This window comes from Mauremys reevesii, linkage group 6 (genome assembly GCF_016161935.1).
Source record: "Mauremys reevesii isolate NIE-2019 linkage group 6, ASM1616193v1, whole genome shotgun sequence".
Lineage (NCBI taxonomy): Eukaryota > Metazoa > Chordata > Testudines > Geoemydidae > Mauremys > Mauremys reevesii.
In genome coordinates, this window is record NC_052628.1 from 32,822,643 (window position 1) to 32,848,118 (window position 25,476).

The window sequence follows — 25,476 nt, forward strand, 5'->3', positions numbered from 1 at the left end:
AATAATCTGAGAATTCTTAAGTCTAATGATAATTTAAATGCCACTAATATCAACTATTTCACTGCTAATCAAAGCATTCAGAAAGGAGCGGGACAATCATAATATATGAAGATCTGCCCTAACTACTGCCCTACCTAATATCATTTTGGGCAGTGACTGGGTGGTGCTCAGGAGAATGCTACCACTTATTCTCCTCCCTTTCTCATGCAACATACAGCCAACTAGCCAGTGGGGAGGAGTGAAGCCCAAATGGGCATCTAAGCCTCACCAAGGGAAACTAGTTCCACAGAGCCCTGCAAGACATACAAGCCACACTTAGGGGGAGCTAACCTTGAAGTGAGGAGCAGAACATGTGATATAATATTTTTTACATCTAGATAATCCACTGTAAGCAGTGTCTCATTTTGGCATCCCAAGTGGCAGGAAGCAGCTTGGAAGAGGGACATCACTTTTCCTCTGTCCCCTCTCCTTAGTTCATCTTCATAACTGAGCAGAATTGTTCCTCAGTATATTCAAGAGCTTTGCCCAGTATTTGCTTAAATGTATCAAGAGTTGGGAGTGTGCACAAGATGTTGAAGGTACAATTTAACTGCGAATCAACATTAAAAATGTAGTCACAGCAGAGCAGCCGCAAATAATTGTTGATGAAGTCACCAGAACACACTCAGTTGATGACTCAGTAAGTTGCTGAATATATGGTTTTATAACCATTGGAAATATCATAATTGTATCTAGCTAAATTAATATTGTATTAATTGTGATGATTTGATACCACTGTGCAAATGGATCAGCTGTCAAAAAGAAAAAAAAGAGAAAACAGAAAATACACTAGTACCACACAAATTCATGGTATGCCCAAACCTTGAATACTGTGCACAGTTCTGGACACCTCTTATCATAAAAAGATATATTAGAATAGGAAAAGGTGCAGAGAAGGGTAACAAAAATCATCAGGGGTATGGAATAGCTTCTATACAAGGAGAGATTAAAAAGCCTGGGACTATGCATTTTAGAAAAGAGTTGACTAAGGGAGGATATGACAGAGGTCTAAAAAATCATGAATGGTGTGGAGAAAGATAACTAGGCAAGGGTTATTTACCCAGTCACATAATACAAGAACTGGGGATCATCTAAAGAAATTAATAGGCAGCAGGTTTAAAAGAAAGTACTTCTTCACCCCATGCAGTCAACATGTGGAACTCGTTGCCATGGGACGTTGTGAAGGCCAAAAACATAACTGGGTTCAACAAAAAATTGGATAGGTTCATGCAGGATAGGTTGATCGATGGCTATTAGCCAAGAGGGGCTGTGTCCCTGCCCCATGTTCTGGATGTCCCTAAACTTCCAACTGCCAGAAGCTAGGTCTGGATGACAGGGAATGGCTCACTTGATAAGATGCTCTGTTACGTTCATGCCCCATTAAACATCTAGCACTGGCCACTGTTGGAAGATAGGATACTGGGCTTGATGGACCGTTGATCTGACTCAGCATGGCCATTGTTACGTTCTTAAACAAGACTGTCCAAACAGAAAATACATGTTTTACCTGATGTTTTGTGATTCCTCCTCCTTTGCTAGTAACATTTATTGTTATTTCTTCCTCCTCCTCCATGAACTTCTGACAATATTCAGAGTCCTTCTCCAGAACATAACCAATTTCCTCAATAACATTTTCCACATGGAAAACCTACAGAATTAGTTTGAGAGGGGTAGAGTACAAAAAATAAACTTGCATCCTTTTTGTCTTTCTAAAGCACACACTCTTAGGATTGAAAAGGGAATTTCCTACAACACTAGCTAAGAAAGACGATCCTACCTTCTACAGTAAACTATATGCTGCTCCTTAACAGCAGAAAAATGGAGTCGCGCTATATGTTGCTCCTCAACATAGCGCCACTCCCTTTTTCTGCTCCTTCCTCTAAAAGGGCAAAGCAATGTACAGCAATATACAGCTGTTAAGTATCTATAACAGTGTTAAGGAACCCCCTTCCGCACCCACTCCCATACCCAAACAGCAACCCAGAGGTCTGTGAGGTGGGGTGGGAGGAAAAAAAAAAAATCACAAGGAGATCTTTCCCTTTTCAATGATTTCCTTATTTATATGGAAATAGAAAGTGATCACGCTATTACTTTACATGTATATTAAAAAAACTTAGCAAGTCAGTAAACCAAATTAACAAAGCAGCAAGAAGGATGCGTTAGAGGCTTTGTCCTTGTGTATCACAGCTTTAACAATGCTGGATCATAAAAATAAATTGTGATGGATTGTGTATTTAGTGCACTGTATGTGGTATATTAGAAACCCCCCTGTAAGCAGCATTTTAGTTATTTTACCTTTTTTCCCCGCAAATAAAAATGAAGACAATAACAAGTAACCAATCAATGTAGTTGGTCATTTAATACTAGATGACTGGTGCACTTACTTCAGCAACAGAGATATATCAGTCAGTACTGATGTGCAGAAATTTGCATAGAATACTCCATAAATATTGCTTTAACATTACTTGGCATCTCAAAGTTACTAAGTATTTGATAAAAAAATTATAAGGTGAAAGATAAATAGTAAGAGGGGAGAGATTTTAAAATGCTCAAGTTTTCCTCACCATGAGAGCCTAACGCAACAGAACACACCAAAGGAAAATGGCAAGCCTCAGGGCAAGCCACAAAATGGCAAGCCACAGAAACGGAAGGAACTCAAAATTTGATTTTCATTTATACTGCACATTAAAAAAAAAGCACAATAATAAAAATGGTGTTTTAGAATGTCTGTGGATGGTCTCAATTATTCTGTGGATGGTCTGAATTGCCAGAGGCGAAATATGATGTAAATCCAAGTACAAAGTTCTGTTCTTAGGACCACTGATGCCATTTTAGGATTTTTAAAGATAGAAAGAGCTAAAATGGTTTTAAATTCAGATGAAAGACTACCGTCTCTTGCTGCTGTAGACGATACAGCTGGATGACATACTACTGGAGCTTATTTGTGTGGGTAGAGATAAAGAAACATTTACCTACCTCAACAGGGTAACTCCTTCCTGAAATCCTTAGAATGGGACAGTGGGTGAAATAGCTGGAAAACTTTTCACTGTCTACAGTAGCACTCATTAAAATCAAATGCAGGTCTGAACGTTTATGTAAGATCTCCTTCAGAATGATTAGCAAGAAATCAGATTGGACACTTCTTTCATGAACCTTGAATTAAAAGGATGTAAAGAGTGAATTAGTCTGATGTATCAATACAAATAATTCCTATTACAAGATACAATTGTGCAAAAGCAAAGTAGAAGAGAATTGCTAACCTCGTCTACAATAACATGAGATATATTTGAAAGAAGACTGTCATCCTGCAGTTTCCGAAGCAGAACTCCTGTTGTACAGTATAATAATCTAGTAGCTTCTCCCGTTCGGGATTCCATACGGATTTGATATCCACACAAAGAATTCTACAAAACAATTTATAGGATAGTATTTAAATGTATAGCAGTGGTTTAAAATACTAGATATATCACAGATACAAAAATATTAAAATTAAGATTAAACACTGGATTCAGGCACTGCATAAACTACTAGTAAAATAACATGGTGAATTATTTTCAAATCCAAACAAAATTTGAAACAATTATTAGTTTCTACTTGATATAAATTAAGGGAGGTCTTGGACTAGAAAGTTAAGAATATTGACAGTCACCAATGAGACAATTAGAATAGCACCTGTACAGCTCATATTTAAAGTTTACTGTGATCAATTAATAAATCCTCACAAAGCCCACATATTGGGAAATTAAGGCAATGATTTTTTAAGGCAACTGTATCAGTGTTACTCACACTGACTGACCCCCCCGAAAGCGCTGGATTAACTCTCCTGTGGGCCCGGGGCTATTCGATTTTATGGAGCCCCTGTGTACAAGTCTTTTTCCTAATTTAAAACAAGATGATCACAATTATGGCATTGAGGCTATTAACGCTACACTAAACTTGCCTTTTAATTAACAAAAAGCTGTTCTGTGGTTACATTTCAGTCTTAAAACATGTAGAATATAGTTCATTCAAAATAGCTGTTATATTAGTTTCTTTCTGGGAGGGAGTTTGGGTGCAGGAGGGGGCTCCAGGCTGGGGCAGAGTGTTGGGGTGCAGGAGAGGGTGAGGGCTCTAGGAGGGAGTTTGGTGCAGGAGGGGATTCTGATCTGGGGCAGGGGGTTGGGGTCCAGGAGGGGGTGTGAGGTCCAAGCTCCGGCCAGGGTGCACTTACCACAGGTGGCTCCTGGCCAGCGGTGCAGCAGAGCTCAGACAGGCTGCCTGCCATAGCCCCATGCCGCTTCCGGAAGCAGCTGGCTGCTGGCATGTCTCTGCGTGCCTCTGGGGGGAGGGGGACAGCGTGTCTCCGTGCACTGCCCGCACCTGCAAGTGCCACCCCCACAACTCCCATTGGCTGTGAGTCGGCCAATGGGAGCTGTGGGGATGGTTCTGGGGGTGGGGATGAAGTGCGGAGAGGAGTGGCATTGGGTCACGGCGTGCAGGCAGCCTGCCTGAGCCCTGCTGCGCCACTGGAGTTTTAGTTGCCTGGAGATTGCGATCAACTGGCAGAGGCTCCAGGATCAACCAGTCAATCGCGATCCATGGGTTGGTGACCACTGAATCATAATTATGGATTTATTTTTGCGGGGCCCTCCTTAGCCCAAGGCCCTGGGCTGCAGCCCCTCCAATTTTGGGATGTTTTTCTACATTTTTAAATATATTGATTTCAATTAGAACACAGAATACAGAGTGTACACTGCTCACTTTATAGTATTTTTTATAATAAATATTTGCGCTGTAAAAACAAACAAAAGAAACAGTATTTTTCAATTCACCTCATACAAGTACCATACTGCAGTTGCTTTATTGTGAAAGTGCAACTTACAAATGTAGAATATTTTTTTTGTTACATAATTGCACTCAAAAACAAAACAATGCAAAGCTTTAGAGCCTACAAGTCCACTCAGTCCTACTTCTCATTCAGCCAATCGCTAAGACAAACAAGTTTGTTTACATTTACAGGAGACAATGCTGTCCACTTATTTACAATGTCACCAGAAAGTGAGAACAGGCATTTGCATGGCACTTTTGTAACTGGCATTGCAAGGTATTTACATGGCAGATATGCTAAACACTCATATGCCCCTTCATGCTTTGGCCACCATTCTAGAGGACATGCTTCCATGCTGATGATGCTCGTTAAAAAAATAATGTATTAAATTACATTTGTGACTCAACTCCTTGGGGGAGAATTGTACATCTCCAGCTCTATTCTACCAGCATTCTGCCATATATTTCATGTTATAGTAGTCTTGGATGAGGACTACTATCATTTTAAGAACACTTTCACTACAGATTTGACAAAACGCAAAGGTTACCAATGTGAGATTTCTAAAGATAGCTACAGCACACAAGCCAAGGTTTAAGAATCTGAAGTGCCTTCCAAAATTTGAGAGGGATGAGGTGTGGAGCATGCTTTCAAAGTCTTAAAAGAGCAACACTCCAATGAGGAAACTATAGAACCCAAACCGCCAAAAAAGAAAATCAACCCTCTTCAGGTGGCATCTGACTCAGATGATGAAAATGAACATGCGTTGGTCCGCACTGCTTTACACTATTATCAAGGAGAACCTGTCATCAGCACAAATGCATGTTCTTTGGAATGGTGGTTGAAGCATGAAGGGATATATGAATCTTTAGCGCATCTGGCATGTAAATATCTTGTGATGCCGGCTACAACAGTGCCATGGGAACACCTGTTCTCACTTTAATGTGACATTGTGAACAAGAAGCGGGCAGCATTATCTCCTGCAAATGTATACAAACTTGTTTGCCTGAGCAATTGGCTAAACAAGAAAAGGACTGATTGGACTTGTAGGCTCTCAAGTTTTACATTGTTTTATTTTTGAATGCAGTTTTTTTTTTGTAGATAATTCTACATTTGGAAGTTCAACTTTAATGACAAAGAGATTGCACTACAGTACTTATAGTATTTTTCAGTTCACCTAATATCTCTTGTTTTTTACAGTGCAAATATTTGTAATAAAAAATAAATATAAAATGAGGAATGTACACGTTTTATTCTGTTATAACTGAAATCAATATATTAAAAAAATGTAGAAAACATCCACAATTTTTAAATCAATGGTCTTCTATTATTAACAGCGCAATTAATTGCGATTACTTTTTTTCCCCATTGCTTGACAGCCCTATTAATTAGTAATCCAGTGTTTAACAAAAAGCAAAGGAAAATGCATTTTAAGGCAAACGAAAGCGGTCTTTAAGTAAAATCATGCTAAACATTATGTGGCTTCCACTATGTACAGAAAAATGAATTTCCTATAAAACCAGTTGTCTAAGCCATTAGCCATGAATCAAGTAGTAGCTTACTCTTCCTCCAGGTCCAGTTTCACAGCCCATTTCTTCACAAACTCTGGTAGCCAGACTCACTGCTGAGATCCTTCGGGGTTGTGTGCAGACAATATTACATTTACTTGATCCCTCCACATTTAACAGCAAATCCTCCAACAAGAAATGGGGCACTTGGGTACTTTTGCCACTGCCTGTTTCTCCAGCCACAACAACTACTCTATGCTTTTTAAGAGTTTCTATGATTGAATGTCTGTGTTTAAACACAGGTAACTGTTGTCTCTCCTTTAAAAGTCTCTGGTATCTGGAGGAACTTTGAAGTTTTTTAAACAGGATCCTCACAGGTTCCAAATCATCTGTGCTTGTGGTCTCAAGAGACAGTCTGTTGAAGTCCTCTTCGGAAACTAAGTTTTCCCAGGAGTCCTCTGGATCTTCTGATACTTTGGGTTTATTTTCAGATTGCTGCTGTTGCTGCTGCTGTTTGAGTTTGTTTAATAACTTAGCAATAAAGTTATCACGAGGTTTGTTAGTTTCTAACTTGCTTTCTTCTTCCTTTTTCTTTTCAGTTTCACTCCATTCTAACCAAACATCTCGATATGGAGGAGGCAGCAACTGATGGACCGACTTTAGAGAAAACAGAAAAAGTGACAATATGTATTATTCTGTAGTTTCACTGACATTTCACCTACAAATCAATTTAAAAATTCTAGAAGTTACCTTAAAAAATCTTTAAGAAATGAAAGACTATACCACTGATCCAAATACTTAAAAACTTCCTCTCTATAGATGCAGATTTTAATCACTTGTCTCCAGAGTCTGTATGGGTACTTTCTATGATAACATTTTTATTTGAGACCTCAAATCGTCCCTTAAATATGTTGCTAGTATTTGATTGCAGCTAAGGAATGATTAGTTTTCCCAAATCCTACATTTAGAATAAAGATATATAAAAAAATAAAAACAAGGAAAAAAGTATATATGAAACTTAAAGAGTATCAGTTATTTCACAGACCATATTAAAAATATAATAGGGATGTTTAAAGGCCTTTTGCTCTTACACGGTCACAAGGATTTTACATCAATTAATTGACTTTTCATTAAATGAAAATATGAAGTCTTCTATACTCTGATGCAGAAGTATTGCTGTTTTATTTATTTGACAACTATACTGCTGAACAGTATTCAGAAGATAATTTCTCACATTATCAAAAACTACTCCAAAGAACAACTTAAATACCAGAGCTCACTAATTCTCTCTAAATGAGCAAGTCCGACAAATAAAAAGGGGGAGAAAGCAAAAGTTGAAAGCTCATATATTTGTAACCATGTTGAGCATCTGTTTCTACCTATGGGTACTGCAACTGGTAGAAGATGTTTTTAACTTTTTACAATATTTAACTATTCCACACCATGAAGTCTTGCCACATGTTGCGGCCTCACATGATTATGTTTGGCACCTTCAATTAGGACAAGTGAACGTTTAATTTACAGGGAGAATTCGAGCTTGGAAAATCTTTACTGATTTAGACTATGAAAAGATTAATATGGATATTATGTCAGCAAATAAAATCTTAATGTGAAAATACTTCCATCCTAAGCATCTAGTGTAGTGAAAATCTTACCTGTCCTTTGACTAAGTGATAGAGAGCCAATGTAGCAGCCAGATGCTGAGCTTGCATACTATCCTCGGTCACAATTGTAGGACACACTGCCATTACATCAACTGATTTGGTAACCTTAACCCTTCAAAGATAGAAAAACCAGTTCTATAAAATCATATTTCAGACAGACATTTCTATTTACTAGTAGGTGCAGCACTAAACCTACTATTTTTGCTTAATATGTAACATTTAAATAAGTGGAAACTGAAGCTTATCAGACAAAACACTACACAAATAAAATTGTTAACTGTTAAGGGTTCAACATAAAACAAATAAATAAAGTGTAGTAACAGATTTATGGAACTGATCTCTAGGGGAGATTACAGTAATCTGTAGGGTTGTTTGTTTTTTGAAAAAGCAAAACCAAGTAGACCCAAAGCACCTTTGATAAAATGTAAAGTGACCTACTTGTGGAAACAAACATTTACAGTAACTCCTTGCTTAATGTTGTAGTTATGTTCCTGAAAAATGCTACTTTAAGCGAAACGATGTTAAGCAAATCCAATTTCCCCATAAGAATTAATGTAAATAGGGGGGTTAGATTCCAGGGAAATTTTTTTCCATTAGACAAAAAGACTATTTCACACACATATACGCAGTATAAGTTTTAAACAATGTAATACTGTACACAACAATGATGATTGTGAAGCATGGTTAAGGTGGTGAAGTCAGAAGGTGGAAGAGAAGGAGATATTACCCAGGGAATGCCTTACTACTAGATGATGAACTATCACTCGGCTGATCCCTCAAGGGTTAACACGTTGTTAATGTAGCATCACACTCTACAAGGCAGCACGAATGGAGGGAGGGGAGACAGCATGATGAAGAGAGAGAGAGAGAGAGAGAGACAGACAAGCATTGCCCCTTTAAATACGCTGACCCCACTCTAAGTAGGCTGCCTTTTTAAGAAGATCAGCAAGTTGAGATGGCAGCTGCTGCCAGCAAGCTCCCTCCGTTCTGAGCCCTGTCATGTGTCGTCCCCCACGGTGGAGATGGCCCAATGGGGTAAAGTTGCAGGGGGAGAAGGACACCCTGACATTAGCACCCTCCTTGCACATCAAGCAGGAGGCTCCCGGGAGCAGCTCCAAGGCAGAGGGCAGGAGCAGCACACAGCAGTGGTGGGAGGGACAGCTGAACTGACCCCGCAATTGATGGCCTGCTGGGCAGCTGCCACGCAGGTAACTTAGGGGAGAGAGGAGCTAATAGGGGGGCTGCCAGTCCACCCTGGTTCCAAGCCCCCACCAGCTAGCTCCAATGGGCTGCTCTTTCTGCAAGCAGTGGACAAAGCAGGAGGCTGTCGAACAACGTTATAAGGGAGCATTGCGTAACTTTAAACGACCATGTTCCCTAATTGATTAGCAACAAAACAACATTAACCGGGACGACTAACTGAGGAGTTACTGTACTTAGATGATGTGGGCATTATTGCAAAATATTGTATGAAAGCCTATCATATGTAAAGCTGGGTAAAATTTTTCAGCCAACACTTTTTTCAATGAAAAATGCACATTCAATTACAATGATTTTACAAATTTGTGTAAAATTCGTCAAATTGCGTCAATTCCCAAAAGAGTAACAAGTATGTTAACAGTCATTCAATTAAATGGAAGCAGCTAAAGTTTAAGATAGTTACGTGAATCAGTAGAAAATTTAGCTTTACTAGAAGTACATACCTACATTTCCAATATCTACCCACCGGAACTTTTTCAAAAGAAGGATTTGGACTCTTGGGGAAATTTTTCCTGCACCAATCGATCAAAAACTGTTTAGGAGATTTACCAGTCCAACTTCGAGCAGTGTAGTCAAAATTCCTTACATCTCGAGGCTCCCTCTTTTTCACTGAAATGGTAGAACAAAATTTACATTATTTTAGATGTTCACATGATGGCTTAATTCTTGAATGAACCCAAAATAATTTTCTCGGCTTAGGCATTTTTAGTAGAAAGTAAATTTTTTTAGAAAGACTCTGCATTTATATTTAGTAAGTACAGATACTAGCTACTGTCAGACACACAATACTGGCCTGGTTCAATATGGCGACATCTATACTTAATCTTAATTATAGCAAATCTGGCATACAGCTATAATTCTTAAAAAGAACACTATATTTGATTGTGGTGGTTCAGGACCAATATAGGATGCCACTCATCCCGAATAATAGTCAAAGGTTTCAATTAAAGATCTTCGTTGAAGAAAATTAACATCTGACTGGTGACACAGTGAATCAGCACATTAGCTTTCTATCTACAGAAAGATGTATTCAAATCATGATCTGACTCGTAAGTGATAATTAGTAGAAAAAGAAAATAAAAAGCTTTAAAGCAGCTGTGCTACAATAAATATATTGCTTTTAAAGCCAGCTAGGAAGTTAAGTTGGCTCATCCTATCTTCACTGTAATCCAGGGTTCGGGGTCCCACACCATACAGAAGAATGCACAATACAGGGGCCTTTACAAATCTTTAGTTAATTGGAGTACAGTAAATGAAGTTTCTGTTGTTCTTAATTTCAATCATACCCTTCTCTTCCTCTGCAGCAGCTGCAGATTTTTCAAGCAAGTTCAGGTTCAAATGAGCTTCAGGAGGCAAAGGAGATTTTTTCTTTTCGTTTTGTTGTTGGTTTGAAATTTTTATAGCTGGATTAAACACAGGATGTTCTTCTAGTGCTGCCATTTCTGCAAAAGGAAACGGGTGCTGTTTTTTCTTATGTGCTTACCATTCATCCTTTGAAAATGTGACAGGTTGGACAGCCAGAAATGCACCTAGTAAAATCAGTTATTTTTCAATATCTTGGGTCACACCGAAAGAAATTCATGAAGGTCTGCAATTCATGCAGTGATACGAAACCAGTTAAAAGGTACTTAAGTATCATCTTCTAGAGATTTTTCCTAATAGTTGATAGATTTACCAGCAAAAGTGCGACAGTACAATTAAAAATGTAAGTTTATTAAAAGGTACAGATAATTTGAATGTCCATACCATGCTGAATTCTTCTTATTTTTTCTTGTGCCACCTTCTGGCTTTGCTTGTCTTTATCTTGCTTGGAGGAACTTGCCTGTTCCTTTGCTTCCAAAAGCTTTGTAGCCAAATGCACATATCTTTCATTCTGTTCCAAACAAGATCATTAGTTACATCCTGGATATTGTGAAGGTGAAATTAATTACAAACTACATAATAAAGCATATTCCCTCCCAAACCCCATCCACACCAACACAATATTTATATGAAAGAAATCCTTGTGCAGGAGAATGAACAATTCTAATTCCACAAATAAAAATAAAAGGCTAAATATTTCTTTTCACAAGGGCGGGAATGGAAATCAACAATTATCCCATTTGTTTAAGTCTCTCAAGGGACTGCATTTTCCTTTCTAGCACTATGCAGCAAAAGTTTTGCATTCAATACAAAAAACAAAAGGGAGAATGACTTAGGAAGCATTACTTATAGAAGTTTTTTTTTTTTAAAACCCTCTCCTTCTGCCTGCAAATCTGTCAAACCTACAAAAATTAAGACAATGATTAAATCAGTTATTCAGCCCTTGATTTTCAAAAAATACACACATACACTAGAGCCAGAGTTTACAGATAAATACCACATGAAAACTGCCATTTGAAAGAAAGACTCCCTATACAAATCGCTCTCCGGCTTACAGGGTCAAACTTTTCCTCATCTTCTGTGTTTTTCACAGACTCGCTTTTCTCATCATCACTCTGTTGCTCAGCATACTGCAGAATCCATTCCTTCATACTCATCTCTTTGTCTTTCGCGGTATGTCTCTATTAGGAAGAACAGCCAGGGTTAAAAAGATAATTGTAAAGGAAACTGAAAAGGTTTAATTGCTGTTTGGTCAATATTTGACAAATGTTGCTTGAAATTCAAAACAATTCAAAAAATGAAGATGCTTCTCAGATCTTGCAAAACATCACACAATTTATATATATATATGCTTTTTTGATGGTGAGATAAATGTTTTACAACCACTATGGGGGAACAGGGAAGGGAGGGAGAGAGGATTATGTGGGGAATCTTGATTAAGATTTGATAACTTGTGGTACTGGACTCCTAAACCACAGAGGCCAACTTATATAGGCACAAATCAATAAAAACTGCATCCAGGTGTATGTGTTGTTCTATAGAATACAGCAGTGGTAAATGGAATTAATGGGTTATGGGGGCTGGAGAGTAGGAGATTTAGCTGTGTTGGGACTTGGTATTTTTTCCAGCAAGTCAAATGTTACCACCAAAACTTCATAAACCTTTCATTTTTTGAGCTTTAAGTGAAAAAAGTTACATCTTTACAACCATTCCACTCTAGAGAATAGAAATCCTTCTATGTACTTTAAATTACTGAACACACAGGATGGGATTTTCAATAATGTTCTGCGTTGACATAACTCTGCTCCTACAAAAGTCAGTGGGAGTTTAGCCATTGAAAACTCCTTCCCATAATTCCTCAAAATTACCTTTATTTCAGGTCCATCGTCCTTTTTGTTGTTTGGTATCTGAGGCGTTTCACTCTGTGGCACAGGAGAACGAAATTTTGCTCTAGGTTTGTGTTGCTCTTCTTCAAACTGCTGACTGAATCCTTCAGGTAATGCGTCTTTAAAATAAAATGTAATTCCAAGTAACAGAAAAAAATAACTTTCAATGGCACTGGGTACAAACTAAAAATAAGAAATAAACACCATGTAGGACTGAATCAACCCCAAGTCTTGATATTCACCTGAGCAGATACTGATTTCTGCTTATTATACCCATTCTGTAGATGCATAAATGGAGGTAGAAAGATTAAATGACTTGTCCAAAGTTAGGCAGAAAGTCCGAAACACAGCTAGAAAAAGTAGCAACTCTGCACCTAGTTCTAATTGCTACTAATCCTACTGAAATAAACTGTTACTACTATGTAGCATTCCCATACCACAGTGATTGCTATTGCTCTTGTATAACATGGTCAAATTAACATAAACCACCTGTAATTCACATCTTTAAAGGCAACTGTAAAATATGAGGCCCTCTTGGGGATTTTCTATCTTTATGTATGATTTAATGAATTTCCTTTGAGCCTTCTGAGGGACACTGTGGTGCTAAGATTTCTCTGCTGCAGAGTGCTCCTTCAGTCTACAATAGGAACATATTTCCACGCCATCTGCAGTGTTGTCAAACCCTTGTTGGTTCTAGGATATGAGACACATGAGGTAATATCTTTCACCAGACCAAATTCTCTTTCACCAGCAGATGTTGGTCCAATAAAAAAATACCTCACCCACCTTGTCTTTTTCTATACCATATTTTTATGGAAACAGTTTTTCTAGAGAATACCTAATGGCGTTGCTAGTGAAAGAAGATGGAAAAAGTGAAATCCCTGCTTTTAAGAATAAGTGGTACCATACACTGTCAGTCACTAAAAGCAAGACAAAAACTTGCTCAATAAAAACCAGTTACAAAAGATTCAAAAAACTTTGGTACCTAAAAGTCACTTCTCAGGTATGATCCTTACCATCAGAAAGGTTTAAACAAAGCCAGTCAAGTGCAGAGTGAAGATCACCACCGTATAAAATTGTATTTTTCATAGCTTCCTCAATGTCCTCAGTCTTAAAAGAAAATCCTTGCAAAGCCATATATACATCCTACAAACAAAGATAATTAGTACATTTTAAGAAGGAAATTGATTTAAGTTGTAGAAATAATGCCAATTTAGAAAAAGATCCTGCATGGGGACTCTAGCTTTTTGTTATTAGGTATTTGATGGGAGTGGAGCATCACTCCCATCAACCTGCTAGAAGGGAACAGGTGTTTGTATTTCTTCACTCTCACATCAGGGCTTCTTGGTTAGCATGAGGGGTAGGAAACAACTATTCTATTCTTCATAGCAGATAGGAGGAGGGAGAGAGGAAGAGTCTCCGGTAATCTGCCCCTCCCCTCAGCCTCAATTTCAGTCCTCTTCTCCAGAGTAAGCTTAATGTGCTAATTGCATTCCCAAGCATGAAACTGACATTACTTGACAGTTTTATGGCTCCCCATTGGGATTTGAACTGCAGCAACAAAGGCATTAGAGCCATATGCATGCTCAGGAAAACACTGCAGCTATTTAAGTTTGGAAGGTTCTTTGTCACCATAAGAACTAGAACTTCTTAAAATAAAATCTTAAATTCTGGAAAAATAAGTGGTTTACAGTCATACTTGCCAAGAAGAGCTTCCCACTCACCACTGGAGTTTTCAAGCCCTCTCATGTTCCACTCAAATGATTACTTATTTCACCTCACACCCAAGCATCTTCAACTATTGACTTACATTGGCGAGGACATTCAACTGGCCAATTACATTTGATATCTGAGATTTTAAAGAGTTTTTAACAAAATTATGTTGTATTGTAAAATGAGAAAACTTGGCTTACGCCAAATACTAAAGTAAAAGTGACAGAAAAGTAACCTATTTACGATCACTGAATAAATGTTGATCTAGAGCAGGATTTCTCAAACAGGGGTCGCTGCTTGTGTAGGGAAAGCTCCTGGTGGGCCAGACCGGTGTGTTTACCTGCCCCGTCCACAGGTCCAGCCGATCACAGCCAGTGGAAGCCGTGATTGGCTGGACCTGCGAACGGGGCAGGTAAACACACCGGGGCCTTTCCCTACACAAGCGGCGACCCCTGTTTGAGAAACCAAAAAAAAAAAAAAACATTTATACTCCACCTGTAATTTTTTGGCAGTAAGTCTTCTAGAAATCATTCCCTTATCATCACTTTGCTTTTTGTGCTCATTGATTACTCCAATAATCCTTTTTTCCAAATTACTGTTAATCACTACCTGTGGAGACAGATCCTAGTCATTATAAACTAAATAAAATCTTACAAATATAAACTAAGATACACTACAACATCAGAGATAGACAAGAAAAAAAAGAGAGATAGGAAGGCAGAAGACTCCTTACCCGCAAAACCCTTTATTTTTCCAAGTCTTGCCTACTTTAGGAAACCGCTTATGTATATTATTGGGCAAGATACTAGCAGAAGATTAAAAAAAAAAAAAAAAAGAGAATATTCAAAGCTATGATGCTCTTACCTAAATTGTGGAGAAAGCTTTCTCTGTTAAAGAGAGAGCCTATTTTGCTTTTAGGGAAATGCAATTTGTTCACGTGAGTGGGAGCCAAATAAATCTTTTTGACCGGGTGAGAAAAAAAACAACCCAAAGACAAAGGACTAGGACTTAAAAAAAACAACAACAAAAACTGTCAGCTATCTGAACATACAGTAGCCCTTAGAGAGGTTTAAGCTAGAGAAATATACAGATCTGCTTGAGCACCACTGAAACCTTTAAGTGAGACCTGGGCCTCCATCTTAAATTTAAAGTTTTGGTTTTAGTTTAAACCAAAACACACATATTCAGCTCCAAACAGTGGGCAGTCAGCAACTGAATATTGCAGATAACTACTTTGTGACTGGCTCTGTGAAATAAGCAGATGGACTTGGTTCAGTTCCCGCTTTGCACCCTTGCTAGTGGTCTCTGCAGACTCAAAGAATTGAAAGGATGTAGAAAAAAAACCTATACTCTCACTCCAAAAAAACATAGAGGCAGTTTCAGCTAACAAGAACATGGCATTATTTCTTTAAGAAAACCCTGTACCAACCAGATTGCTCAAGTCATATTATATTAATTTTGTATCGAGACAAGTTGTAACATGATCTTTAACATATGACAATACTAATTAAAAAAAAAAACACTGTAGAAACAAGTGATTTGATCAAGCCACAATATTTAGCTATTTTCAACATCCTTTGAATACCTGTCATATATAGACTATCGATCAAATCCTGCTTGCCCTTAATCCCCATGTCAATCTTATTGAAACTGCTTATGTAAAAGGATTAGATCTTACATAGGTAACAAAATCCTGTAATGGACACAAAGTTTATGTCAATAAGAGACTAAAATCCTATAAAAAACCCACCACCAAAAGAAACTGGTTTTGCACAGCTCTTTGGCATGCAATATATTTTTACAATATACCAAAGTTAATTTCAGAGATCAAATATTTTAAAGTTCACAGAATTATATTTCAAATCAGATAAAGTTTCCTCATGATGAAAATACTAATATGTCTTGTCTGTTTTCTTGAAGCTGCTCCACCCGTCACATAAAACTCAACAGAAAGGAAGCCTGCAGTTTTCTAGAGTCCAGAACGCTTTCATGAGCTACAGACTAAACAACAAGAAAGATTTTTTTTCCTGCTAGAATTAGGTACTAGGAAGAAAGGGGGAGGGATAGCTCAGTGGTTTGAGCATTGGCCTACTAAACCTGGGGTTGTGAGTTCAATCCTTGAGGGGGCCATTTAGGGATCTGGGGCAAAAATCTGTCTGGGGATTGATCCTTCTTTGAGCAGGGGGTTAGACTAGATGACCTCCTGAGGTCCCTTCCAACCCTGGTATTAAAAATAAAAGAAAGCTGTTTTTTCTTGAAAGACATACTCACTTTAAGGATAGATTTATCCAGATTTGCAGCAGCACCAGAATCAGGTGTGGAACCAAAACTGTAGGTTTTTGGACCTGCAAATTCCAAAGAAATATTATTTAAACGAGCAAAGCAGATAGGAATATAATTTAATGATCTAAAGCAGTGGCCTACCTATAGTGTAAGAGAAGGTATATAACATTTTTTGATAAGTAGATGGACATATTCAACCCTTAAGTAACTACTTTATTTCAGGAGTTGCTTGTGAATTAATACATTTTTCAGGTAGAGGATTTATTGCAACTGAAATTTTTAAGTATCTTGTGGCATATGGTTTTATTGGGATTCCATAGTATTTGGTAGACACATTAACTCTGGCAAAATTTTCTAGTGTAATCTTCTGGATTATACTTTCTGTTCGCCTCCCTATTCCAGAGTTTACTTTACATATAGACATGGCCCTATCAAATTCATGGAAAAACTCGTCACGGACCATAAAATCTCGCCTCCCACCATGAATCTGGTCTTTTGTGTGCTTTTACCCTATACTATAGGGATTTCACAGGGGAGACCAGCGTTTCTCAAATTGGGGGTCCTGACCAAAAAGAGAATTGCAGGGGGGTTCACAAAGCTATATTAGTGGGGGTTGCAGTACTGCCACCCTTACTTCTGCACTGCCTTTAGAGCTGGGCGGCTGGAGAGCGGTAGCTGTTGGCCCAGCGCCCAGCTCTGAAGGCAGTGTTCTGCCAGCAGCAGCACAGAGAAGTGGCAATAGCATACCAAGCCACTCCTACTTGTGCGTTACTGCCTTCAGACCTGGTCAGCCAGACAGTGGCAAGCAGCAGTGCAGAAGTAAGGGTTGCAATACCATGCAATCCATACTTCTGTGTGGTGCTGCTGGTGGCAGCTCTGCTTTCAGAGCTGGGCTCCTGGCCAGCAGCTGCTGCTCTCCAGGTGCCCAGTTCTGAAGGCAATGCTGCTGCTAGCAACAGCAGCACAGAAATAAGGGTAGTAATACCGCAACCCAGACACCCCAACCCCCAACTCCTCCTTTTTGGATCAGGAGCCCTATAATTACAACAAAGTGAAATTTTAGATTTAAATAGCTGAAATCATAAAATTTACAATTTTTAAAATCCTATGACCGTAAAATTGACCAAAACGGACTGTGAATTTGGTAGGGCCCTACATATAGACTACACAAACTGAGACATCTTACTCAGATCTGCTATTCCATTACAAATGCAAAAACCAGCAGTCTACCAAACTACCAGGATCATCACTCCAACGCTCTACTTTCTAAATCTATTGAGCAGAGAGTCTATGTTTAAGATATGCATGCTTGTTAACCACAGCCATCTATGGAATTAGCCCTAGCTCCACTGGAGTCTGCTTCTGTAATGTTCCACATTGACCAATAAAGAGAGGCTCATGTGTGTAGGTTACAAAACTTTCACAAGTAATGGAACTTGACTGGAACTCACTTCATGAAGGGCTAAGAACGACCTCAGAGCTAACCATATACAGAACTAAATGTCCAATTGTTTGGTTTAGTGTTCAATCATATTCTTCATATGTATAAAAACATATAATAGTCCTATTAACAGAAAGCTCTTTAAAAAATTAACCTCCTAGTGGCTAGGAAAAACACAAGATATTATTTATATTTTTAACTGGAATGTGCTCAAATACTACAGCAATAGAAGCACTATAACTATCCAGCTTAGTAGATCAGGGTAGTTAAACACTGGAATAAATTGCCTAGGGAGGTTGTGGAATCTCGGTCTCCGGAGATATTTAAGAGTAGGTTAGATAAATGTCTATAAGGGATGGTCTAGACAGTATTTGGTCCTCCTCTCAAGGTCCCTTCCAGTCCTAGAATCTATGAATCTGCAGATTTTACTGAATAAAATAGGTTTTTATTGCTTTTTATTCCTATGAGCGCTGGAAAGTCAGCACAGTTGGTGGTAAGTGAGCTGGATACTATTCCTTCTTATGTTTTATCAGAAATGTTTGCTTCAGTACCAAATTCTGCCCACAAAGACACTTGTGTAATGCTGCAGAGACATCACTGAGGGTGGTGCTGACTGCAGAACGCCCATTACTGGTAATCACAGTGTTGGCAATTCATATGGTAAGGGAGGCTCTCGCTCTTCCTAAAACTCCAGCTCCTTTGATTAAAACTCATTCTCAACTTTTCTTTGAACAACAGCGTTGAGCCCTCCTGGTTGTGGGTGGAAATCTAAACCGCAAAGGCAACCCCCATCTTCAAAGTTTTTTTTTTAAATTTAAAGTATCCTGATTTTTCAGTCAATCACCTGCTCCGTGTGGGTCCGGCTCATGATTTTGGAACCCTTGGGGCTGCCCGTGCTGAAAAAGCAGGCTCCCAGGCCCAGGGAGTTCCCAGCAGCAGCCCTGACTAAACCCGTCCTACCGCGTGTCCCGACTGCACCTCTCTGCCTTGGCCGGAGGGTGACCGCGCCCGTCTCCGCGGCTGAAGGGGGGTTTAGCGCTGGGGAAAGTGCGGGGCGGGCAGCGCCTGAGGGGCCAGACCAGCCCCCGGCCTCTGCAGCTGGGGACCCGCGCCGGAGCCTCCCGCTAAACGCAGCGGCCTGCGGGGCAGGGACCGGCGCGCCGAGCGGGGAGATAGATGGGGCGAGAGGGACCCCCCGCCGGCGCTACCTTGCTTGACGCGGGGCTCCTTGGACACCAGGGCCGGCCTCACGGCGGGTCTCTTGCCCGCAGCTTCCCCGGCGGCTCCGGACTCGGCAGCCGCTTTAGCCCTGGCAGCAGCGGTGGCCGCGGACACAGCGGCGTGAACGGCCCCGGCCCCCGCGCCGCCCCCCTTGTGCTTCTTGTTCTTGCCGCCCATAGCGCCCGCAGCAGGGGCGCCGCCTCCGAGTCCGCACAGCAACGCGGCCGGCCGGCCCCGCAGCCACAGCGCCGGACTTTTTACATCCGGGTACCACAGAGACTCACACAATATTCTGATTGGCCAGCGCCGCGCGCGCTTGGCTGAAACTCTATGGTCACTTCCGGCCAAAGGTCACGTTAGGGTGCTGGTGGCAGCGCGCTGTATTGTGGGAGACCATCTCTTCTATCTCCAGCCGTGGGCTGGGCGCCTACGGGATTTCCGCCCCGCTGCAGCCCGGCTCGTGCCGCGCGCCTTCCCCTTCCGGCGCCGCGCAGGGTCGGAGGAGGAGCAGATCTGCGGGGCGCGGTGGGACAGGCTGCGGCGATGGCGGACGCCTTCGGAGACGATCTGTTCAGCGTGTTCGAGGACGACTCGGGGGCCAAGAAGGGCAAAGCGGCCGAGGCTGCCGGCAAGGCCGGGTGAGAGGCTGGTCGGCGCGGCCGAGGCTCTGCCCTCGTATAAGCCGCCTCCTCTCCCCATCCAACGCCGGCTCGCGCGCGTGGCGACCGGGGTTGGCTCGTCACCACGGCGGGGTGGGGGCCGCAGAGAGAGTCCGGCTCCCGGGATGCAGCGGTGGGGCTGCCCCCGCCCCCGGCGGTACTGGCAGTGTTGGCCACAGGCCTTGTTTGTATCCGTTTGGGGCAGAGGCGGCCCCTTGCGCTGTGGGGTTAGTGGGGATTTACATCTGTGCTCAGGGCGGTACATACACACGGTCTCTCCCCCAGACAGCTTGTGATCTCCAAGAGCGTGAGGCTGAGGGTTTCTTGGCATTTTCTAGAAGCCATTTGGGAGACTTTTTAATGCTTTGTAAACAACATTTTCTACAAACACGGGTTCCCAAGCTATAGTCCACTGTAGATAGCAGAGCCATTCCCCCCCTTTAGAGGTACACCTCTACCTCGATATAACGCTGTCCTTGGGAGCCTACAAATCTTATTGTGTTATAGGTGAAACCGTGTTACACTGAACTTTCTTATATCCACTGGAGTGCACAGCCCCCCACCCCCATCACTGCTTTACTGCATTATATCCAAATTCGTGTTATATCCGGTGGCGTTATATTGAAGTAGTGGTGTATTTTAATGGCAAATCTGTTTATTTGCATTACAGGAAACGCTCAGATGGCAAATCTCCAGCAGGTTCTACGAACATCCCAGGGAAAACCAAAAGAGAGGCAGAGGTTGATAGCACAGATTGTGCCATTTTTGGAAAGAAATCCAAGCTAGAGGATGTTTCAGAAGATATTAAGTAAGACTTAGTTTGTTATCTGGTATAGGCAAAGTGTTTGCTGTTATGGTGGTCTGAATTATATCACAAGTTCAGGATTATTTAAATGAATGAGAAAGCTTGGGGATGTTATTAAAGAGATGTAGTCATACAGGGAAGAGTAGTTGCAACATTGGAGATTTTAAAATAAAGAGATGTAAAGGTGGTGACTACAACAAACAAAAATGGCTGGTGTGGTGTGAATGGCTACTAATAAGTGTTGCCATTGGAATTGGTCAGTGGGTTATTGGTTGAAGCCACCTTAAAAGTGATGAACTTGTGACTTGTGTTTTATAGAAAGGAATGGGAAAATGAGAGAGGCACAAGGAGGCAGCTGCTGGTCAGCTCACTGAAACAAACCATTGTCTTTGAATGATGGACAGTGGAAAATGGCATACAGAGGAAAGAGCTGTAGGAGTATATAGAGACAAGATAGTGAATGGGGTATGGTCATGAAAAGTGTTGAAGACCTGTGATCTTGTTGTGGCTCTAGAAGTGGCTAGAGGTCTTTTAAGACTGAAGTTTCTTTGTGCTTGCTGGGGTAAAATTAGTCACAGCATTCTGAAAAGATTAGAATTTCTAAGTGTGATGGATTCTTGCCCACAGTGATCAAACCACTATGCGTAGTGCTGGCCTCAGAAACATAGAGAAAGGTTTCTGGTCCCTGCAGCCTGTTGCTTCAGTGGAAGAACCTAGCCACTTATACTATGGTCTATGTACATTTTAATTTTTTTCCAGTGGACTAAGTCAATGGAGGGTTTTGCATGCATTTTGGGGAATTTTTTAACTTTTATTCTTCGCAAAAATTAATTAAATGCTGCAGTATCACAGGGAGATAATGAGTCCTGCATTTTACAGATGGGAAACTAAGGCAGAAAGCCTGTGATTTGACCAAGGGCAAAAAGTCCATGTTGGAGTTGGGAGAATATAGGAGTTCTCTGTTCTTAGTCTTGTGCCTTTTCTGTTAGGCTACATGGCCTGTCACATTGTTGAGGTGTCCCCTCCTTGTTGTCATAAGTGGGACTGGTTCCGTAGCAGAGGAGCTTGCCAGCTTCAGTTCAGTTCAGTTGCTGCCTGAGAGGCAGTCTAATTTCTGAGGTACAAGCACTTTCAGAAATCAAGAGGGGGGAGTCTTGTGAGGGGGATCTGAAAACAATAGTATATGCACCATGCCTATACTTTGCTTTGATCAGTTTTGAAGACAGTTGGAATTAAGAGGCTTTCAGCATATGCTGATTGCTGTGAAGGTGGTGTTGATAGGATAAGGCAATTTTTAAGATTTATATAATTCATTTTAAAAATTGTGTTGCAAATCCAAAAATGATGGTTAAAGTATATTTGTTAGCAATTTTGATACCCTGTAATAGTTTTGGTACTAGTTTCCTCTGTCATAATGTAATCTTTTTAAATGTTTAATTTATTGATGTAGGAATGAGATGTAGAAATATGACCTCAGTATAGTTTGATAGTATTAGTTAACATTTCTTTATTTAGTCTGGCAGACCTGATGCCGAAAGTAAAGGTGCAAGCTGTTGAGACTGTTGAAGGTTGTACACATGAGGTGAGCACTGTAAAAGCATTTATTTTATGGTGTGTAGAATTTTGTTTTAGATGAATGTCTTGTCTTTCACCTTTTTGAGTTACAACTATCCAGTGAAGCTCTTTAATCTCTTTACTATAATGATTACTATCTTAATTATCTGTTTGGTGTTTTTGTACTCTCTACATTTCTACACTGTCTTTCATCTGTGAATCTCAAAGCATTTTATGTTAACACTTACTGAATACTCATAATGTTTTTGGTTCTCTGTAAAAGATAGAAAAAATGCTCTTGTAAAGGACTTACATTCTAAATTAGCTGTATCTTTCAGACTTGCATTCTGATATCATCAATTAAGCTTCTCAACATCCATTTCAGTGATATAGAGCTTGCTCAACCCACTTCTGCTGTTAAACTTGTAAGAAAGCAGCTGACCATAGAAACTCTTAAATCTCTACAGTCCAATATATATCTCTATATGGCTACCATTAATTTCCTGTGTCTGGAAAGTGCCTAACAGATTATAGATGCTGTAATGATAATTGAACCTATCAATGAAATGCAGTGCAGCTCTTCAACAGTGCATGATCTTACTACAGAATAGTACAGGAAATGAAAATAACTCGTCAAATCATTGTACACCTAAATAAGGCTTTTGTAGAAAACAGTGTTGTGCTAGTGTATGATAGGCAGCAAGTGGAAAAAACTAGTCTGTTTTCACTGTTTGTTTAGCTTGTGTCATTAATGCTGAACAAAGTTAATTAGATTTACAAAAAAATCTTTATTAATAAAGACTATTAGTACGGCTGGTGACTTTTTAAAAATATATAATTGTTCTTTACATTAATGTCCCTTTAATAATCTAGTTCTAATTAAATGGGTGTAAAATGGATGGAATAGATTTACCTGATCTGGTATTTAGCCAAGACATCATGTTTAAAACCCTCTCTGGAGTTATGAAAATAGCTGTGTGTTTGTAAATATGACTATTGTGTAGTGCTGCGAATGTAAACTACTCCCAGAATTATGCACTACTACACAATGCAGAATTTGTGCAGAATTAATGTTCCCCATAGAATTTTATTTTTTCACACACAATTTGTGATTTCCACTAAAATGCTTCCTTTTTCCAGTTTTGCATGTTTTAAATGCAAAATATTAGTTATGTATACACCCCTAATGTCTTTGCACGCACATCAGCACGCCTGCTGTGTTAGCAGCGAGGCTTGATGTAAAAACCTCATAGTTTACTATTAAGTTGGTCATCACGTGTTTATGAAGTAGTCAATAAAATGTCAGGACAAAGTACTTCCCAAAGTAACCAGCTGGGTCCGGATGAAGTTACCAAAGGGTGAAGGGATATTCATTCTTTTGCACAATGTGAACAGCCTTCGTACAAGGGCCACCGGCCCCGCTCAGCCCACTGCCTGCCGGGCTAGACGGAACACCGGGCCGGCAGCAGGCTGAGCAGAGTCGGCGGCTGGGACTCCGGCTGGCAGGGGCCAGCAGATGGAACCCCAGTCTGGGCTTCTGTCTGCCGGTCCCTGTAAATGTAAAATGTATTCTTGGCACGCAGAACCTTAAATTACAGTAAATAAATGAAGATTTAGCACACCACTTCTCAAAGGTTGCCGACCCCTGCTCTAGCCCTATAACTCAGCTTACACGCAGGCTGGAACTGTAGGCCCTCTGGATGGGTGCAGAAGTCTCACACTGTACATCCTGAGCACCATCTGCGCACATCTGATTCTAGTGGCGCCACCCTTCCTCTTTTAGTCCCTGTCAGCCTGAACCCTTCCAGCTATCGCTGCCCCCTGCCTCCCCAACACTCCTGCCCACGCCTGGCACAGGGGCACTCCTACTACTTCCGGAGGCAAAGGGCTGTTGGCTGGCGAACCAGGCACACAACCCAACCCACACAAATGTGCATGTATGCACTTGCCCCGACATATAAACGCTACCTGGGGTCTCCCTTCCCCATGCTAACTACCTCCTATCCTACAATTAAACTACCGCTAACGCACCAAATCCCCCTCCCGCTACAGTGGTATAACCCAAAAACCTTACAATACACATAGAAGCTTGAACTTGGACAAGACATGACAGATGCTAGTGCCCCCTTAGGTCTGGTCATTACAGTACTTTTGTACAATGACTTTGTTTAAATGAAATATTTAATTTCATTGAGAAAGAAGATAACTGTCAACAAAGATACATCCAAGTTCTGTATTCATATGCCTAGTAAGGAATCTATCAAAAAATGTTTCCTGAATCTTTGTTTTTTGGTCTGTATTGTTACAGACATACTTGCTGACAGGCATTTTGAAATACATTTCCAAAATAATTGAACCTGTTGTGATTATATTGTGTTATTTGGACTAATATGCATAATTTTGAAGAATTTTAAAATATTGTGTGCAGAATTTTTAATTTTTTGATGCAGAATTTCCCTAGGAGTAGTAAAACAGTAGCTTACAGTCATATATTGCAATGTTCCTTATCTGGAATTGTTAACAATCTAAGACAAGACAAAACAGTAGATAATACACCAGGAAAAGGAGAGAATGGAATTTATTAGTGATAGCTTGAAAAGATGGATCTGAAGAAAAAAAGGGAGCATTTGACAAAACATAAGCAGCAGTGTCATGAAAGTTGAAAAGTCAAAAGTAAATTCCTGTATTTTGTCTGTCTCCTGAGACCTGACCCGCTCTGTTTAGCTTGATAGTACTGATTAAATAGTAGTTTGAACCAGAGTGGCTGCATTATAATTAAGAATCACCATGAACACACAGCATTCTAAAACTTGATGTGTTTTTTTCTGTTTCTGTTTAAAATATGTATTGTCAGGTTGCACTTCCTGCAAATGATGACTTCATAGCCCTCAAGCCAAGAACCGGAAAAGCTGCAAAGGTGTGTTATAGATTTAAAAGAAAAAAAATACAGATGTATAACCTGTAGGCCATAATTAGATAGATGGGGATAAATGGGCCCTATCAGCAACAGTGAAGTAAAGGGAAACCTTTAAAAACCAGTCTCTGCACTGAATGAGTAGATGAATGTTTGTCTTTAATGTAATTTTGGTTAGAGCTAGATGGAGAGATTGCTCTGGTTTGGTTTCCACTGCCCATTTGGCAGCATCATTCAGTGGCTCCAGTTGTATAAACTGTGGGTTTGTTCTTATTTTATTTTTGTAATAGACTCCATACAAAATCTAAACATATAAAGGCCTAGATCAGTTACGGATCTGGCTGAGACTCTCAAAGTGAGTTA

The 25,476-nt window shown here is 40.2% G+C and overlaps 2 protein-coding genes across 4 annotated transcripts in view; one reads left to right on the forward strand and one right to left on the reverse strand.

The window, feature by feature from the left end:
- DHX29 (DExH-box helicase 29) overlaps window positions 1-19,510 on the reverse strand; it is a 36,100-nt gene extending 16,590 nt beyond the window's left edge. Inside the window, exons 1-14 of one of the 3 annotated variants that reach the window (XR_005600914.1) lie at window positions 19,169-19,510; window positions 16,508-16,581; window positions 14,732-14,845; window positions 13,540-13,669; window positions 12,506-12,642; window positions 11,693-11,818; window positions 11,022-11,148; window positions 10,562-10,717; window positions 9,719-9,884; window positions 8,007-8,127; window positions 6,406-7,008; window positions 3,300-3,443; window positions 3,016-3,192; window positions 1,547-1,687 (exon numbers count right to left, since the gene is read on the reverse strand). Coding sequence is in view for 2 of the 3 variants with exons in the window: in XM_039545911.1 (XP_039401845.1) it covers window positions 1,547-1,687; window positions 3,016-3,192; window positions 3,300-3,443; window positions 6,406-7,008; window positions 8,007-8,127; window positions 9,719-9,884; window positions 10,562-10,717; window positions 11,022-11,148; window positions 11,693-11,818; window positions 12,506-12,642; window positions 13,540-13,669; window positions 14,732-14,845; window positions 16,508-16,581; window positions 19,169-19,358 (2,406 nt within the window). In the remaining variant the exon portion in view is untranslated. The remainder of the gene's footprint in view (window positions 1-1,546; window positions 1,688-3,015; window positions 3,193-3,299; window positions 3,444-6,405; window positions 7,009-8,006; window positions 8,128-9,718; window positions 9,885-10,561; window positions 10,718-11,021; window positions 11,149-11,692; window positions 11,819-12,505; window positions 12,643-13,539; window positions 13,670-14,731; window positions 14,846-16,507; window positions 16,582-19,168) is intronic. The other 2 variants (XM_039545911.1, XM_039545910.1) reach the window with 2 other exon arrangements.
- A 21-nt stretch (window positions 19,511-19,531) lies between these two features.
- Window positions 19,532-25,476, forward strand: part of MTREX (Mtr4 exosome RNA helicase) — an 82,317-nt gene continuing 76,372 nt past the window's right edge. The window contains exons 1-4 of the mRNA XM_039545913.1: window positions 19,532-19,819; window positions 20,511-20,648; window positions 22,161-22,227; window positions 25,054-25,116. Of these exons, the coding sequence (XP_039401847.1) occupies window positions 19,725-19,819; window positions 20,511-20,648; window positions 22,161-22,227; window positions 25,054-25,116 (363 nt within the window). The 5' untranslated portion in view covers window positions 19,532-19,724. The remainder of the gene's footprint in view (window positions 19,820-20,510; window positions 20,649-22,160; window positions 22,228-25,053; window positions 25,117-25,476) is intronic.